The sequence below is a fragment of the Ranitomeya imitator genome, chromosome 3 (genome assembly GCF_032444005.1).
Source record: "Ranitomeya imitator isolate aRanImi1 chromosome 3, aRanImi1.pri, whole genome shotgun sequence".
NCBI classification, from domain to species: Eukaryota; Metazoa; Chordata; class Amphibia; order Anura; family Dendrobatidae; genus Ranitomeya; species Ranitomeya imitator.
The window spans coordinates 126,344,415-126,360,322 of NC_091284.1; the positions used below are offsets into that span (position 1 = coordinate 126,344,415).

At 43.1% G+C, this 15,908-nt stretch overlaps 1 protein-coding gene across 2 annotated transcripts in view; it reads right to left on the reverse strand.

Annotated features, from left to right (window-relative positions):
* Positions 1-15,908, reverse strand: part of MLXIPL (MLX interacting protein like) — a 164,066-nt gene that overhangs the window by 16,252 nt on the left and 131,906 nt on the right. For both annotated transcript variants that reach the window (XM_069761396.1, XM_069761397.1), the window contains exons 8-10: positions 5,693-5,829; positions 4,920-5,397; positions 2,080-2,141 (exon numbers count right to left, since the gene is read on the reverse strand). In XM_069761396.1, the coding sequence (XP_069617497.1) occupies positions 2,080-2,141; positions 4,920-5,397; positions 5,693-5,829 (677 nt within the window). The remainder of the gene's footprint in view (positions 1-2,079; positions 2,142-4,919; positions 5,398-5,692; positions 5,830-15,908) is intronic.

Consider the following 15,908-nt stretch of genomic DNA (forward strand, 5'->3'; position numbering starts at 1 on the left):
GCAACACCCATCGGACCGGACCTGCAGCGGGACCGCCCCTGGGTGAGTATAATCTAACTCGTTTTTCTCATCTTGCAGGTTACAACGGGGGCTTATCTACAGCACTACAGATTGCTGTAGATAAGCCCCTGATGCCGGTGGGCGCAGCTTATAGGCAAATTTTGGGGTGACAGATTCCCTTTAAAAAGCAATGTCTGACGTTCATTTTCATAGATCTTTTATTTATTCTCACTTTTGCCAGATTTAAGTGACCATTGTTGGTTTTTCTGTCATTAAATGAGGGGTATCAACAATTTTGAACACGTGTATATACTCACCTAATGCCTAATTTCACTGAATCCCTCGAAATTCTCACAGTGATCTGCTGTGAACTCACTGAGCTGAACCGCAGTGACCTCATCACTGACTTTTTCCCACGGTGCTGAGGTCACCGTAGTTCAGCCCAGCTGAGAACTCAGCCTCACTGACAGGCGGTAACCATGATTATGTCACTGCTGGTCAATGACGCTGCACTTGCAGCAGCTCATTCCTCAGTGGTTCTCAGCCTGGATGGTCGCATCTTGTCACTGTTCAGGTTGAAAACTGTTTATCCCCAAGACATGGATTGTGACGCGAGACAGAACGAAAGAGAAGTGAGGGATATTGTTGTATTTTTTATTTTTGTTTTATTACAGAAGATGAGGGATTCAGTGGAATAAAGTGTTAGGTGAGTATAACTGTGTTTGTTATTTTTAAATAAAAATGGAAAAGTGTGTTTTGTTTCATTTCTAACAAAAGACTTTATTCTGGCTGTGTCTTTATTTACCATACAACTATAGGATTAGTAATAGATAAGTGTCTCATAGACGCCTCTCCATTACTAAGCCGTGGTCTTGATGTCACCTGACAATACAAAGGTGACATCAACCCCACAAATATGAACCTCACTTGCCACCCCTACAGAGCAAGTGGGAAGATCTGGGCAAAGCACCAGAATTGGCTCGTTAGATGCACCTTTTCTGGGCAACTGTGGGCTGCTATTTTTAGGTTGTGGGGCCAATATCCATGGCCCTTTACCAGCCTGAGAATACCAGCCCCCAGGCTGTCAGCTTTAGCAAGGCTGGTTGTCGAAAATGGGGGAAAATAATTTAAAAAAACGGCGTGGGGAGACCTCTATACTTGATAACCAACCTTGAAAAAATGACAGCAGAGGGTTGCAGCCTGCTACTTATAGAAAATACAGGGGAACCCATGCCGTTTTTTACATTTATTTATAGCACAGGCGACGGGTGATGAATAGTCCCATCATCCGCTCCTGCTGTCACTGTTATTAGTGGCAGCAGGTGTAAGCTGATGGGAGTAATAGTCTCATCAGCCACTGCCTGCTCTCACTGTAATCAATTGAATATAAATCTCATCATTCCTCCATGCTTGCACTGATCACTGGCAGAGCAGGGGAGAATGATGAGAGCCGTCTTCAGCACCCGGCGCCTGGGAACAGAGCTTACTGTACCGCTGCTTCCCAGGCGCCGGGACGTGTCACACGGATGAAATTCCAGTGTGTCATCCTTGTGCACATGTGGGGGCGCTTTGCAGCCCGTGCTGCTGGAACAAAAACAGACATGTCTACGTGTGGGTTACACGGACACACGGTCTGTGGAAATACACATGTGCACAGCAACGTAGATTTCAATGTTTCTATGTGTCAGTGTCTCCAGTACGTGTGAAAACTGTCACCACACGTACCTGAGACACGGATGTGTGAAAGAGCCCTAAAAGGGAGCACAAGGAAGCTCTGCAGTTAGAGGTCATTGTACAGTCATGTCTCATAGTGAAGTGGAGCTTGCACATGAATATAAAAAAAACATACGTTAAAGTGAACCTGTCACTTTCACAATACAAACTGTTTATACAATTAATTAGAACTTTTAGACCTGGAAAGGCTGGGGTACTTTCTTTGAAAATCCAGGTATTAAAATGAGCATCTAGTGACAGATCGAGGTCTTTGATTTTTGTAGTAGATTTAAACTGTGAAACTACAGTATGCTAAATGCATAATTAGATTTTAATAAGGTGCTTAACATTCAACGACACAATTACCGTTTTATTGAGTCCATTAGGTCCACATGATTGCATATTTGAAGAAGAGTCTGGGTTAGGTACTGAAAAAAAAAAATTCTGTGAAACACTAATTTATTTCCAGACAGGCATGTGACATGTTAAAACATTTAATTTGTATGATATGTGACAAAAAAGCTGCACTATCAATAAATTAGCAGAAAATAAAAAAGGCCCATATTTTTGGAACTGTATGGGGAGTTAAAAAAAAAAACTTGATCAAAATGTTTATCCTCTTAATAAATTGCAGCCATCATATTATATATCACTGTGTACTTACAATTGCTCATTTTGCCTTTCTGCTCAGATAATTCTTCTTTTTCCTTTAGGTCTATGGCATCGCGTGATTGATAACTGACTGGCTGAATCTTTCTAAACTCTATAGGAACAGGAAGTCAACTTCTCCTGTATGAGTCATTTGTCACTGGAAAAGTCTCAGGCAGGGAGAGGAAGGAACAGCTGGGTCTGGGTCAGGAGTTGAAGAGGGGAATGATTTTTCTAGGGACAAGATACTTTCTGTTTCTACATAGAGCAGAGACAAGAGAAGAATTATCTGCGTAGAAAGGCAAAATGAGCAATTGTAAGTACACAGTGCTGTATAATATAATGACTGCAATATATTCAGATGAGAAAAACTTTGATGGGACTGCTTCTTTAAAAAAAAAAACACATTACCCAGTGTTCTCCTTATTATGTTTGTATACTCTTTTTGCAGCGGTTTGGTGCCGCATATACAAGGACTGCTGCAGTCTAGTCTAAGAGATGAGGCCAGTGTATGTACAGCACAGCATTGCTGCAAAAAATGTAATATAAGCAAACAAAGACCACCAACTTAATTCAGATTCAGGTGCACAATTAACTGGAGCCTGAGGCAGGGCAGGGCTGCTGTGTGTGTGCACCTGTGTCTCAGCCTGTCTCACCCTTCATCTTTGGTGCGCGTTTGGCAGTGTGGAAGCCAGATCTGAAATGTCTGCACTGGACCTGATCGGCCTTTACCTGCGCTTGCTTTTCCTGGCACCAAGGGGGTGATTCTGAAAATGCTCCAGGTACAGTTCGCATGTAATGTGGTCCTTTTTTTTTTTTTATACTCTTTATACATTCAGGAGGTCATAATGGCACAGCGTAAATAAAATACGTAGATTAGGACTGCCCCATTATGAGAATGCCGTGAAGTGGCGGGGTAGCTCAAAGAATTGATCAATTGTTTGCTAAATGTCTCATATTTGAAATACAGTTAGAATTGATGTGCAATTGCACTTCAGTTATTGCGTTCTGACCATAAGCAGTGCTGGCTTCTTCCCTTTTTTTTGCTTTGCATTGGTATGTGGCTGACCACCACTGTTGCCGCGCACGCTGGGTTATGTGCGCCATTCTTTCTGTGTTCACTGTGATTGATAGGCTGCTGTGCACACACACAGCAGCCCTGCCCTGCCTCAGGCTCCAGTTAATTGTGCACCTGTGTCTCAGCCTGTCTCACCCTTCATCTTTGGTGCGGGTTTGGCAGTGTGGAAGCCAGATCTGAAATGTCCGCACTGGACCTGATCGGCCTTTACCTGCGCTTGCCTTTCCTGGCACCAAGGGAGTGATTCTGAAAATGCTCCAGGTACAGTTCGCATGTAATGTGGTCCTTTTTTTTTTTATACTCTTTATACATTCAGAAGGCCATAATGGCACAACGTAAATAAAATACGTAGATTAGGACTGCCCCATTATGAGAATGCCGTGAAGTGGCGGGGTAGCTCAAAGAATTGATCAATTGTTTGCTAAATGTCTCACATTTGAAATAGTTAGAATTTATGTGCAATTGCACTTCAGTTATTGCGTTCTGACCATAAGCAGTGCTGGCTTCTTCCCTTTTTTTTGCTAAAGATATGTACGCAGGACGCATGTGGATAAAAGGCTGCGTACACAGACGCAAATGTGAAACCAGCCTAACCTAATACTTAGTTGAATTTCAACAGTTTTTTACTGTATGTTGCATAGAGTCAACCAACTTCTGGCCCCTGTCAACTTATTCCAGCCCAGGATGCTTGGACTACATCCCATAATTTTTTGGCATTTGTTGGCTTTGCCTCAGAAACGGCATTTTTAACATCACCCCACAAATGTTATATCGGATTAAGGTCCAGGAATTGGGCTAGCCACTCCATAACCTCAATTTTGTTGGACTGCAACCAAGATTTTTCTCGTTTACTGGTGTGGTTAGGGTTGTTGTCTTGTTGAAACACCCATTTCAAGGGCATATCCTCTTCAGCATAAGACATCGTGACCTCTACAGGCATTTTAATATATGCAAACTGGTCCATGATCCCTGGTATGCGGTAAGTTGGTCCGGCACCATAGTAAGAGTAAACCTGCCCATATCATGATGCTGGCACCACCATGCTTCACTGTCTTCAGAGTGTACTCTGACTACTTCTGTGTTTCCATGTGGTCGCCGCACACGTCAAATCGCCGCATGCGGACGCATCCGCAAACAAAGCATGTCCCTGCATACCCAATGTTAAAGATAGGTATGAAGGGAAACGCAGGACACATACAGAAGTAGGCAGAGTCTAGGCGGAGCTTCAGGGAGGAAGTATGCTGCCATCCGCAGCCCTCCTGAACGCAAATGTGAACCTAGCCTAATATGGTCATGGGCATGGCCAGACATTGATTCAGAAAGTAGTTATTCCCAATCGCTGACATTAACAAGTTAATTTTCTTCCTTCTCGGAGAAAGCCAACTTACATGTTTTTGGTGGGTTAACCATTGATTGACTAGTCTTATTCCTGGATAACCTACAGGAAGCATTTACCAAATGGTATGTTAGCTGTCCTTACCTGAAATCTGCTGTTGACTGACACTGGAGCGAGATCTTACTGTTGTCTCCATAGATGGTCTTCTGGGTTTGGTAGGTGCAATTCGAGTATTAGTTTTGGGAATTGGAAAGACATGGGGGGCTTCAATATGTGGTGATGATTCTGTGTAGAGAGGGTAGACATCTACATGGGTGGAGGGAGGGAGAGCACGATTTAAGACTGTGGCATCACTGGCCACGGAGTCATAGGGGTGTTTGGGGCAGGAAACTGGTGGGAACATCAGGTCTTGATCCTGAACTGGAAGATTTGAAGAGCTGCAATGCATGGGTACAGCTGGGGCAGAAGGAAAGGATTCAGTGGGGTATCTGTCACTGGATTCTGGGTAGTGGCACAGTGGTTTGGTTTCAATGTTCGTAGGGGTACACGGCATTGCGGCAGCACCATATCCTGATGAAGTAGGAAAGCAGGAATCGGACCGGGAGATATAAGAGCTGTGGAGCTGATAAAATAAAGTGGTTGACTATACACATCAACACATGGACAATAAACAGGTAAAGTTATATTTAATCACACAAGAAAAAAAGACTATCAAAATGGGAAAGAGAAGTGAGTCAGAGGAAGGAATCAGAGAAATATTACAATTAGTGTAAGAGGAACTGGAAAGGGTAAGAGGAAAAAAATAGAATATACCATCTAAACCAGACAAAACAGTAAAAAAAAAAAAAAAGAAGAAACCCACATGAAGAAAAGTTCTCACATGCACAGCAGTTAAGTAAAAACAGATAGCTGCCAACCTGTGATATTCTTGGGCACGCAATGGTAGGATGTGGTTGGCTGCTGGTTCCATCATTATATGTTGGGTAGCCATGACCTTCTTGATAACAAAGAGGAGGTTGTTGCGAATGAAGAGACCGAGGACCACCGAAAAAATCTTGAAACATAAATAGAAAATGGGAGTAATTGCTATAAAAAGATCATAAAGCAAATGCAGTTCCAGTGAGAAAGCACAGGATATATTTCATATACAAGAGCACAACAATGGGAAAAAGCATGGAAATCTACATTGGGTCTAGACTTGTAAGGGACATCGTATGCAATCTGTTCCTGGACCCTTGGAGTGTGGGGGCCCAGAACATAGTTGGCTATATCCTTTATAAGAATGGCTTATTTCACTGTTGGGTGATTAGCCCAAGGTTTACAAAAGGAAATGGAGAACACAGGTATAAAGTACTCTATGGCTGGGGAGCCCCATTTCATGCTTCACTACTAGTCCCCCTCACCCTTATGCACTACCCTAATGCTCTCTGCTCTAGCTCATTCTTACAAATAGAATGATTGTATTTATATAGCGTCAACATATTTTACAGTACTTTATAATTCAGAGGGGACGTGTACAAACAGTATCAGATAATACAGAATATCACATAATTCACAATTAGGAGGAATGAGAGCCATGCAAGCTTATAATCTACAAGGGAGACACAAAAGGTATAAAGTGTTTGTAGCGTACGGTCCAGCCATCATTATAATAAACTAGATGGTGGCCCGATTCTAACACATCGGGTATTCTAGAATATGCATGTCCACGTAGTATATTGCCCAACCACGTAGTATATTGCCCAGCCATGTAGTATATTGCCCAGTCACGTAGTATATTGCCCAGCCACGTAGTATATTGCCCAGCCACGTAGTATATTGCCCAGCTACGTAGTATATTGCCCAGCCACGTAGTATATTGCCCAACCACGTAGTATATTGCCCAGCCATGTAGTATATTGCCCAGCTACGTAGTATATTGCCCAGCCACGTAGTATATTGCCCAGCCACGTAGTATATTTCCCAGCCACGTAGTATATTGCCCAGCCACGTAGTATATTGCCCAGCCACGTAGTATATTGCCCAGCTACGTAGTATATTGCCCAGCCACGTAGTATATTGCCCAGTCACCTAGTATATTGCCCAGTCACCTAGTATATTGCCCAGTCACCTAGTATATTGCCCAGCCACGTAGTATATTGCCCAGCTACGTAGTATATTGCCCAGCCACGTAGTATATTGCCCAGTCACCTAGTATATTGCCCAGTCACCTAGTATATTGCCCAGCCACATAGTATATTGCCCAGCCACGTAGTATATTGCCCAGTCACGTAGTATATTGCCCAGCCACGTAGTATATTGCCCAGTCACCTAGTATATTGCCCAGTCACCTAGTATATTGCCCAGTCACCTAGTATATTGCCCAGCCACGTAGTATATTGCCCAGCTACGTAGTATATTGCCCAGCCACGTAGTATATTGCCCAGTCACCTAGTATATTGCCCAGCCACGTAGTATATTGCCCAGCCACGTAGTATATTGCCCAGTCACGTAGTATATTGCCCAGTGACGTAGTATACTGCACAGCAACGTAGTATATAGCACAGACACGTAGTATACTGCCCAGTCACATAGTATACTGGCCAGTCACGTAGTATATTGCCCAGCTACGTAGTATATTGCCCAGCCACGTATGTAACAGGTTAAAAAATAAACATATACTCACCTTCCGAGGGCCCCTTGTAGTACTATCGCCTGTGTGCGGTGCACACGGCAGCTTCCGGTCCCAGGGTTGGTATGAGCGCAGGACCTGTGATGATGTCGAGGTCACGGTCATGTGACGTCTTGGAAGGTCCTTCTCGCATAAAATCCTTAGCACCGGAACCTGCCGCTTGCACTGCCGAAGACAGGACGCCACGTCGGAGGGTGAGAAATGTTTTTTTTTAATTATTATTATTATTTGTAACATTAGATCTTTTTACTATTGATGCTGCATACGCATCATCAATAGTAAAAAGTTGGTCACACAGGGTTAATGGCTGCGTAACAGCCTGTGTGAGGCCTGACTGAATGACTGGAGGGGAATATGGAGTGGGTACTGACTGCGGGGAGGAAAGAGCGGCCATATTGCCGCCGGACTGTGGCCGTCGCTCATTGGTCGTGGGCATTTTGCCACGACCAGGGACGCTGCTTCCATTAGGCGATTTGAGCCCTTTGGCTCAGGCGGCAGAAGAGAGGGGGCGGCAGATTCCGTAGTAACTGGATTTGCGCTGCTAGGTTTTTTTTTGTTTTTTTTTTATAAAACTCCGGGGTCAAGTGCCCGCCCCCCTCCTCCCTCCCTCCTGCCCCCCCTCCCTGAAGACGTAATACTCACCTTCCTCCAGCAGTGGCTGCAACTGTGTCTCAGCGCCGGCAGCGCGTCCGGTCTTCAGCGGTCACATGGTACCGCTCATATAAGGTCATGAATATGCGCATATTCATGACCTTAATTAGCTCTATCATGTGACCGCTGAAGACCGGAAGGAAGACACTGCAGAAGAGATGCCAGGAAGTACTGTTCTGTGCCGCGCGGTGAGAGGTGAGTATGACAGGGAAAAAGCATGGGGAGCCATGCACGCAGGGTGGGAGGATAGGGGAGGCATGCACGCAGGGCAGAAGGATAGGGGAGCCAAGCACGCAGGGGAGAAGGATGGGGGAGCAATGAACGCAGGGGAGAAGGATGGGGGAGCCGTGAACGCAGGGGAGAAGGATGGGGGAGCCGTGAACGCAGGGGAGAAGGATAGGGAGCCGCAAACGCAGGGGAGAAGGATGGGGGAGCCGTGAACGCAGGGGAGAAGGATGGGGAGCCGCGAATGCAGGGGAGAAGGATGGGGAGCCGCGAACGCAGGGGAGAAGGATGGGGGAGCCGTGAACGCAGGGGAGAAGGATGGGGGAGCCATGAACGCAGGGGAGAAGGATGGGGGAGCCATGAACGCAGGGGAGAAGGATGGGGGAGCCATGAACGCAGGGGAGAAGGATGGGGGAGCCATGAACGCAGGGGAGAAGGATGGGGGAGCCATGAACGCAGGGGAGAAGGATGGGGGAGCCATACACGCAGGGTGGGAGGATAGAGGAGCCATGCACGCAGGGGAGAAGGATGGGGGAGCCATGTACACAGGGTGGGAGGATGGAGTATAAATATGGAGTATAAATACTAGGCCCTATAGGGGGGACACAGTGTGAAGAGGGGGCCGGTATAGAAAGGAGAGGTCAGTGTGAAGAGCATGTACCATAAGAGGGACAGTGTGGGGGTCATATTTTGTGCAGACAATATAGTGAGGGGCAATTTTTTATTCCGGAGCATTATAATGACACTTGTATCTTTCAGGTCGTCTTGTGGAGATTTTCTGCAAAAGAGCGGAACATATGGAAGTCTGCAGAGATGGCTGTGGCTGAGAAAACTCATCATGGGGTCTGGACAAGATGAAGAAAAGAAGAACGGCTCCAGAGTCAACGCCATCTATAAGGTACCTGGATGTAAATGTTATTTGTGATACTAACTAATTCTCATGTTTTTATTTATGTTAGGAGCTTTAAAGGGGTTGTCCAGGTTTGTAATGAGTCTGCAGTCATTCTTCGTGACTGCAGACTTCTGACTTCTCACAGTGCGAACTGCACGCTGTCAGGATTCTTTCGTGCTGGTGATTTACATACACGCGGTCACGTGCTGACTAGACAAGTGTAGCCTCCGTCATTGAAAATGAACTAAGCGAGGCCGGGCATGTCTAGGCGGAATGTGGTCAGAAGTATACAAATCACATGCTTGTGCTGACATGACCGTCCACCGGCAAGGGAGAATCCTAGTAGTGTGCAGTGCATGCGTTGTGAGAATTCAGAAGCTGCGATGTCTGGATTCAGCTCTGCAGGTTCTAGTAGTCGTTACATGGACACTTCACTGATATGTGATTTTCATACTTATGGTCCTGTGACATCGAGCTTCTCTTCTGCTTCTCTCAGTTTTTCACTGAACATTGAGAGCATTAGGGAGAGGAGCTCGTGGGTACATGACTAAGTGTGCAAATAGCATATGTCCTTGGTGGAGGCACCAAAATGAATTCTTGTCCCTGGTGCCAGAATCCCTAGATACACCTCTGCCGGTATGCCACTGCGAGCGGCGATTACCGGGTCCGGTGGAGGGATGTGTGTGCACAGGCAGGGACTGTGGGGGGGGGGGGGGGGGGGGGCGCCATTTTTCCGTTCGCCTCAGGCAGCAGAGAGGCTAGGTTCACCCCTGGCCACGACCAATCAGCGACTTGGATTCCATGACAGACAGAGGCCGCGACCAATGAATATCTGTGACAGAAAGACAGAAGGACAGACAGAAAGACGGAAGTGACCCTTAGACAATTACAGTATATAGTAGATAAGGTAAATAAAGTAAAGCTGCATGAACTGGTCACCAACCACTCTCTGTATATATCCAGGTACAAAGTGCTACTGAGTACAAGGAGGGTACGGGAACAGATGATAAGATCAGATTGTGAGAAAAATTTTGGATTAGAGAACAGAGAGTAGTTAGTTTGGTTTTGTGAAGTTACAAGCCCGTCTAAAGAGATGTGTTTTTAGGGCATGCTTAAAGGGAACCTGTCAGCAGGATTGTGCACAGTAACCTACAGACACTGTCAGATTGGCGCTGTTATACTGAATAAAATGATACCTTGGGTGATGAAATCAGTCTTGTGGTTGTTTCTTAATCTTTATTTTTAGTTTTGTGTTAATGATATACTCGTACCCTATGGCGGGGCTGTGGTATGTGGTGCTCTGATTAGGTATTCATAATGAAAACTGCTGACAGGTCACTGATCCCTCACTGACCCGCTCCGTAGTTTGCATAATGAATACCTGTACACACTGAATAAAAAAAAAACGCTTCTGCAGGCAGGTGCCAGCCGTGGCCCCTGCGCTGCAGCATAATCGCATGGTTACTGTGAACTAATTCCCTTTTGCAGATTTACTTGAGCGAGGTAAAAAAAAAAAAGTCACTTTGAAAATGGCGCCACCGCGCCTGCGCAGTAGCAGCTATCCGTTTGTATAGAGATCTGATAGCTGCTATTGCGCAGGTGCCGGCGGTGCCATCTTGCTGGAGAAGAAAAAAAAACTCCTCCACCAAGATGGCGCCGTCCGCACATGCGCAATAGCAGCTGTCAGCGATCTCCTAGAGCAGCTACTGTGCAAGCAAGATGGTGCCGCCGGCACCTGCGCAATAGCAGCTATCAGATCTCTTTACAAACGGATAGCTGCTACTGCGCAGGCGCGTTGGCGCCATTTTCAAAGTGACTTTTTTTTTTTTTTACCTTGCTCAAGTAAATCTGCAAAAGGGAATTAGTTCACAGTAACCATGCGATTATGCTGCAGCGCAGGGGCCACCAACCCCGCCTTAGGACACAAGCATATCATTAACACAAAACTAAAAATAAAGATTAAGAAACAACAACAAGACTGATTTCATCAACCAAGGTAATAGTTGAAAAAGTCAAGATAAGATTGAATTATGGAAATGCTTTTGAGGTGCAGGTGATATGAACAAGCAAGTGATTGAATAGAGGGAGTGAAGGAAAGATCTGAGTCAAAAATAACATCAATCCGGCGAGCGTGCTGCTTGGGAGTTCTGGTAGAACCACACATGGGAATGGAAAAATTAGGTTTATCTCAGGTAGCACAGTTTTGGAAAGATTCAGTTTTAGATATATAGAAGACATTATGTTAGAGACAGTGATAATCATTGGTGTTTGGCTGTAGTGCAGGGCTGAGATCAAGAGATGCGTGTCATCAGCACAGAGACGGTAATGAAAGCCAAATCTACTGAAGATTTGTCCAAGAGTGGCTGTATAAAAAGAGAAAAGAGGAGGAGGCCTAGGACTGAACCCTGAGGATCCCGATGGTTAGTGGAAGTGGAGCCAGCAAAATATACAGTGAAGGAGCAGTTAGAGTTAGGAAGAAAGCCAAGACACAGGTATCCTCAAAACCAATAGAGCGGAGGATAGTGAGGAGGAGCTGGTGATCCACAGTGTCGAATGCTGCAGAGATCCTGGAGAGTCAAAAGGGAGTAGTGACCATTAGATTTATCTGTTAGTCGATGGGCAGTTTTAGGTAGAGTGTAAAGAGGGGAAACAAAATCGTAAAGAATCAAGAAGAAACTTATCTGAGACATAGCGGATATGCAAGACAAATATGACTACCGTACATATCCACTCATGAAAATAGTCATCTTGCCTACAACCTAGTTTTTATGAGGGATCACTGGTCTAGATTTGGTATGCCCCTTAAAAACAGTTGCTAAAAGGTCTCCCCGTCAATCAATAATAAGATGATCCAATTAAATATAATCTATCAATCTTATTTGACCCCGATTCGTCTTTTTAAAATGGGCCGTCTTCATTCAACAAACTGCTTGAGATGTCATTCTAGTGACGCAGATTTTATTCATATGATATGGAAATGTCCTGTTATTTTTCAATATTGGAGAGAAGTGACGGCACTATTGACATCTTTGGTGTCGATCCCTGTTCCACTTGAGCCATTGGTGTGTTTGTTTGGAGTATGGGATGCGGAGGCTTGGGATCACCACACAGGAATATTTCTGAGGGAGTCACTGTTCATGGCACGAAAGGTGTTGGCACTGCGTTGGATGGGAGGCTCTGGTCCATCTCTTAGAGCATGGGTTGACTTAATAAATTCAATTATTCCGTATGAGCGGACGCTATATCAGAATAGGGGTTGTCCAACTAAATTCGAGAAGATATGGGGAAGGTGGAATTCATCTTGTCACACTGTATAAGTTAAAAGGACTCAATATACGCATAAGAAAAGGGTGTATGATTCTCTAGATATTATTTACCAACAGAGCGGGATGTATTTAGAACTCTTCTTTGTAAGCGGCATTACGTTTGTATTAAAGGCTTTATTAGAAGTTAATGTAGTTACAGTTAAAATTTTAAAATAAGGCATTAATGATCAACATGCACAATTTATTATCTTTATAATATCTTATACATGGCTATGTATGGTAATTTCCTGTAATTAATGGAAAATGATGAATACGAGCAAAATGTGTATGATCTTTCCTGAAATCAATAAACGAATTAAAAAAAAAAAAAAAAAACAATTGCTAAATTCTAGACCTGTTGCTAGAAGAATCTAAAAGAACAATATTTGACAGGTTAATAATCACTGGAGCTACTTTCTGTAGCAATTCTTGCAACGATACAATGCTACAATGAAAGGAAACGGAGCAGCTAGTTCACTTTTATACCATAGAATGTTCTTTTTTGGGATTGTTGGTAAATAGTGTCTGATGTAACATTTGTAAAAGTTGTGAAATATAAAACTTCCTGCTTCGTGTGCCAGTGTTTACCATTAACCGTGGGGAAGGAAAGACTCATGGCAGAGGAACCTGACTTTATCACATGCAAGAGGTCATCTGCCAATGTCAAACGCAGTTAGCGGCCCTCTCAGATTGTCTAGACATCATGTGCCACAACAGGAAAAGTACAACTTTCAGTAGCATTTAATATTACAAGTCAACTGCACAACAGTCCTCCAATAGTTGGGATAGAAAGTTTATTGTGAATTACACAAATACTACATGTTTACTACAATAACATTATGTAAAGAAGATGTGAAAACTAAAAAAGGCTCTTCTTGAACCCTTTTAAATAAGTATTCCCACAGTAATCCCTATTTGCACAGGCTGTTTTCTGACCATAAACAAGCACTGGCCGACTATATACAACTTGATCAGCGCTCATTTACAGTCCTACACAACTGTATGGGGACAGAGCGATCGTTAATCCGATCATACGTCATACAGCAGGCATGTTGTTGGCAACATATTCCTGTTTACACAGGGCGATGTGCTTTCAACAACAATAATTATTTGCCTCTATATGCAATCCAAAAAGACAACAAACAGACTGTGCTTGTTCGCCAGTAATCTGCATCATGTTTATACAAGGTGATCATTGGTAAAGGAGAAACCTCACAGCTATAGAGCACATAAACTAAATAGCTGTGGATCATAAGTGAGTGGAGACCTCTGTGGATCTAGAGGTGGTGCCATGTGCTCACATGGACATAATCAAAGGACATAATCGGTGAACATACCATGCAAAAAGAGAGAGAAACCGACAAATAGTCCAATATATAATAAATAAAGAATTTTACTGAAAAATCATATCAGTATGGTAAAAAGTGGGGAATACCAGAGGAAGAAAGAGGGCACACCACAAGGGACAAGATAAATGTGCACAAATAGATAAGATCATAAAATATGTATATTATTATTATTTATTATTATAGCGCCATTTATTCCATGGGGCTTAACATGTGAGGAGGGGTATACATAATAAAAACAGGTACAATAATCTTGAACAATACAAGTCACAACTGGTACAAGAGGAGAGAGGACCCTGCCCGCGAGGGCTCACAATCTACAAATATATCAACTAGTTGGTAAAAAAAATCACTTAGATGATTATAGCATAAGAGCAGATAGATACAGGTAAATAAGAAAATTATACATGAAAAAAAATTACGGTATATGTATGTATTCAGTGCAGTGGACACTGATGGTGCTAATGTGTAAAAGTGGTAACTTTGGCAAATATACCAATATGGTGCATGGATACTGAAAAAAGTTAATTAATACTGCTCAAAAAGAAGGTAATGTTAAAGATGACAAAATAGTGGCAGGACATGTGATAAATGGGGCAAACTATTTCAGTGAATAGAGTGCTGGTGCCTTGGATATGTAGATAAAATAATAACCATATACCGTACTCAAATCATAATTATAATATATAGATTGCGAAATTTAAACATTACCTGAAGATGTGCAGGGAGTCCCTTGGATGCACTCACCCCGACGCGCGTTTCGGCGTCAGCCTTCGTCAGGGGTGAGCGCAGCCAAGGGACTCCCTGCACATCTTCAGGTAATGTTTAAATTTAGCAATCTATATATTATAATTATGATTTGTGTACATGGTTATTATTTTATCTATATATGCCAGGCACCAGCACTTTATTCACTGAAATAGTTTACCCCATTTATCACATGTCCTGCCACTATTTTGTCATCTTTAACATTACCTTCTTTTTGAGCAGTATTAATTAACTTTTTTCAGTATCCATGCACCATATTGGTATATTTGCCAAAGTTACCACTTTTACATATCTATATATGCCAGGCACCAGCACTTTATTCACTGAAATAGTTTACCCCATTTATCACATGTCCTGCCGCTATTTTGTCATCTTTAACATTACCTTATTTTTGAGAGGTATTCATTAACTTTTTTCAGTACCCCTGCACCATATAAGTTACCACTTTTCCACATTGTCTCCATCAGTGTCCACTGCACTGAATACATACATATTTTTTTTTCATGTATAATTTTCTTATTTACCTGTATCTGGCTGCTCTTGTGCTATAAAATCTAAGTGATTTTTTTACCATCTAGTTGATATATACATATTTTATAATCTTATCTATTTGTGCACATTTATCTTGTCCATTGTGTTGTGCCCTCTTTCTTCCTCTGGTGTTCCCCACTTTTTACCAAACTGATATGATTTTTCAATAAAGTTCTTTATTTATTATATATTGGACTATTTGTCGGTTTCTCTCTCTTTTTTGCAGGGTGACCATTGGGAATGAGTAATCATTGGCTGATTATCAGCTGGCATAAATGGACCCTTACACATTCATGGTGTATCCACAAGATATGCCATAAATGTCTGAGTTGCATGTTCCTCAGTTCTTCCGATGTTTTTATGACAAACAAAAGTAACTTAAGCGAGCCATGAACATGGGCAGCCATCTTAGTTTTCCACCTGGATGTTACAGCCCTCACCGACTCCCCTGGGCAAGTCATTAAACAACATCAATTTTATTCAACGCCTATTACAAATTAAGTTTTATACAATTTACAACCTTTTTTCTGTTTGGAATAAATCAATAAAATAAGAACAATGTAAATAGCTCAACACAACTCCAAATTCAACACAAAATCCCAATTAGAGAGAACCTTTTAGCTATAATCCAAGAATATAATATCATTCCTTCTGTGAGGAAGCTAAAGCTTGAGCACCATTGGATCTTCCAATAGGACAATGATTCCAAGAATACCTAAAAGTCCACTGCAGTCCCAGAAGAGC